Consider the following 3,518-nt stretch of genomic DNA (forward strand, 5'->3'; position numbering starts at 1 on the left):
GGTCGCTTGGGCGGGTGGTGGAGTGTGGGCGAACGTGGCTGAATCCTGTGGCTGGGCCTTGAACGGAGGGCCACCGCCGGCCCCACTGCTGCCGACCACCCCAAATGGGAGGTCCACGGAGCCCCTGAAGGTGGCTGTGGCCCCGGCCACCACAGGGACCGCAGCAGAGTTGTGGACATAATGATGCTCGTGGCGGCGGTTGTAGGCATCCGTAAACTTGCTCTCGTGGCGCCGGCTCTTGAAGGTCACCGTGGGGTCCTGGCTGAAGAGGTAAGAGGGTGTGGGCTGGCGGCTGGAGTAGCTGGAATCCTGCGAGAAGGGGGTGCCCAGGCGCGGCGTGAGCGGGGTGCCCTGTCCATAGGAGTTGGGTGTGTCCAGGCGGCAGCTGGAGTAAGCGGTGTCCTGGGAGAAGGGCGTCCCACCGCTATTTGGGGTGACAGAGGATGAGCCAGAGCCACAGCCTGTAGAGAGGCCACCATCCTTGAGGCGCTTCAGGGCATCAGACAACTAGAGAGAGAGAGGGAGAGGGAGAGAGAGAGAGAGAGAGAGAGAGAGAGAAAGAGGTGTGAGATCACTGGGGGGATCTGCCCCCTTCTCACTCTGGCTGCCGGGAGTTCAGAGCCAAACTGGTGGCTTTAGAACTGCAACATGGGGAAGTTAGGGGCGTGGGCGGTTGGAGGGGCGTGTCTGGGTGGTCCTAACCTCTCTCTACTCTCAGGGTAGCCAACTATCCTCATGGGCTCTGGAGGGTTTTTCCTAATCCCTGAGGCAGAGAAAAGAGGAGATCCCAACATCCTGGTTAGAACTGGATCTCCTTCCTGTCTCAGGCTGGCAGAAATCAAAGACCTTCCAGGCAGGGGTCTTGGGAGTGAGAGGGTGGCCTCCCAGAGTTTTGATTGACATACTATGACATGGAAAACGTGCCTAAGGAACCCAGCTGACCAGCAAGCGAATGGTCTCTTCATTCAGGGAAAGCTACTCCGGAGGGTGGCTGGGTAGACGCTGGGGAAGGGCTGGGATGGGAATCTCCCCAGGTGCAGGGGGGCCAGGTGAGCATCCTGGGAGGCGGGGACTGGGGGAGGAGTCAGTCTTGCTCTGGAACAGTGGTTCTCAACCTTCTGGCCCTTTAAATACAGTTCCTCATGTTGTGACCCAACCATAAAATTATTTTCGTTGCTACTTCATAACTGTCATGTTGCTACTGTTATGAATCGTCATGTAAATATCTGATATGCAGGATGGTCTTAGGCGACCCCTGTGAAAGGGTCATTCGACTGCCAAAGCAGTCACGACCCACAGGTTGAGAACCGCTGCTCTGGAAAGAGGGACCTGAACTCTGCTTTGGGGGAGCAGGGGGAGAGGGGTGCACAGGACATAGGATGCAGCCGTGTGGCAGCATCTACATGGAGAGCGGGCTCCAAATGGGCTCTGGGGCTCTGTGCGTGGCCAGGCTCGGTTCCCTCCTAGGCCCCGGGGGCCACAGGAGGGAGCTGGTTACGGAGAGGGGGCGCTGATGTGAGAAACCCACCTGCAGGGCCTCATTCACGATGGGAGAGACAGCATCCAGCTCACCCACCGGCAGGGTCTGGGGTGTGTACCGGCCCGTGACCAACAGCTCGTAAAACCGCATTCGGGTTTCCCCTGTGGAAGGACCAGGGAGACGGGATTCAGCCAGGTTCTCCCAGGGGGCAGCCCCCACAGGCTGGCTTCTTTGTGGGTCCCTGTGCCTGAGACCCCAAGCCGGGGGAAGCTGTGTGAGCATAACCAAGTTCCCACCCCTCTTTGCACCTTTCTCGGGAACCCTATCCGCTCCACGAAGCTGCTAAGTTGTACGATTTTTCTCATCCTGAGACTCAGAAGTTAATGCCTCGTGGGGCTGGGATTCCCCCAGATACAGAAATGCCACCCCCAACACAAAGCCTCTTCCTGTCACCTGGACACCCAGAGAAAAGAGTCAGGTCTCCCAGTCTGTCCTCTCCCTTCCCCAGGTAACAGCCAGGGCCTGGAGGCACGTGGTGAGGAGAGGGGACAGTTTGTTGGTAGTTTTGGGGGCCAGGTGACCAGCACTTTCCAATACCAGGTTCCTGGGAATGCCACCTGCCTCTCCCTCCAGAGTCCCCGGCTTTGGGGCTGGTCCCATGGAGCCCTGTCTGGTGACCTTCTACCCCTCCCAGCAGAGAGAGGCCTCTATAGAGGGGCCCCAGATCACTGATATTTATAGAGCCCCGTGAGGCAGCTGCTTACATATGCAAAGGAGACGCATTCCTTGAGCTTCACTTTACACTTTACTGGTCTCTTTCTTGAAATACAAACTTAGCTGGCAGCTCTGAGGGCCCCCACCTTTTTTTTTTTCTTCGCAGAAATGAAATTGTGGTGAGAGCTGGCTGCTCCTTCGAATGGGGAGGGGGCTCCACATTCGATTCTCGGGGCCGGCAGCCACCCAAGGGGATGTAGGTTTGAAAGGGTCTGTACTCCCCTCCCAGAGACTAAGCAACTAGACCTGGGGGTGTGGGGGGCTGTGGCTTAGAGAGGAACCTGGACTTGTGTCCCTAGGAGACTCAGAATGAGGTACAGCTCAGCAGAGTTTAGGGGACAACCGCGCCCACCCAGGACCAGCGGGGTCTCAGAGACTCAGCCAATATGCATTCACCATGAAAAGCAAAAATAAAGGGTTCGCTCTTTCCGCCTTGGGTTTTGTGTGCCCTGGTAGCTCGCAACACCCCTGGAAGCCGCCCACCTCGGCCCACCCAGAGGCCTGGAGGGGCTCTGGACCCAGTGACAGTATCTGCTCAGTCACAGGGCCGGCTGGTCCTCAGAGTGCGGGCACCTGTCCCAGCTCCTTCTGTCTTGGTGGGACCTGGAGTCCGTGCTCCCCCCTCCAGCCAGCGTTCAGTAGGAGCCGCCAGTACCCACAGGGTGGGAGGTGTGGCCTCCCCAGCTGGCCGCTCCCAGCAGCCAGCAGGGAGTGAACACAGTGCAGGGGAGGTGCTGCTGTCTCTTTAAGAGAGAGGAGGGACGACACCGTGTCAACCCTAGAGCACCCAGAGCAGCCCGCCCCACGCTATCTGGAACATTATCAATGAAACCACACTCTGGGCCCAGATTGGTTCCCACTTCCAGGGGGAAGGGGTGGCATTCGGGGAGGGGAGCCCTGGATCCTTGGAGGGCTCTCCTTTCAGTTGAGGGACATACTCCTTATGCATTTAAAGGCATCCTGGTCGCTCTCCCTCATCTCCCCCCCCCACCCCCCACAAATAAACAAACGCAGACTCCTCCCCTCACAGAGGGCAACACTGGGGACTGACTAAGCCCAGGCCACCGGGGCTCTAGAGGGTCCCCCCTGGGTGTCAGCGGTGGGGAAGCCTCCGGATGGTCCCCAGAGGCACAGTGGCCAAGGACCCGCACATTTGGTAAATTATAGCTGGTCTCCTAGCAACAGACAACACATTTAGCTCCACGTGACTCTAGCCTCAGGAGGGGGGCAATCTTTTTTTTTTTTTTTTAAAGATTGTAGAGAG

General features: G+C 58.2%; 1 protein-coding gene across 1 annotated transcript in view; it reads right to left on the reverse strand.

Moving 5' to 3' along the window:
* The window catches only part of SETD1B (SET domain containing 1B), a 48,150-nt gene that overhangs the window by 42,072 nt on the left and 2,560 nt on the right, over nt 1-3,518 (reverse strand). The window contains 2 exon segments of the mRNA XM_015567264.1: nt 7-507; nt 1,529-1,641. Of these exon segments, the coding sequence (XP_015422750.1) occupies nt 7-507; nt 1,529-1,641 (614 nt within the window).

This window comes from Myotis davidii, unplaced genomic scaffold (assembly GCF_000327345.1).
Source record: "Myotis davidii unplaced genomic scaffold, ASM32734v1 scaffold223, whole genome shotgun sequence".
NCBI lineage: Eukaryota > Metazoa > Chordata > Mammalia > Chiroptera > Vespertilionidae > Myotis > Myotis davidii.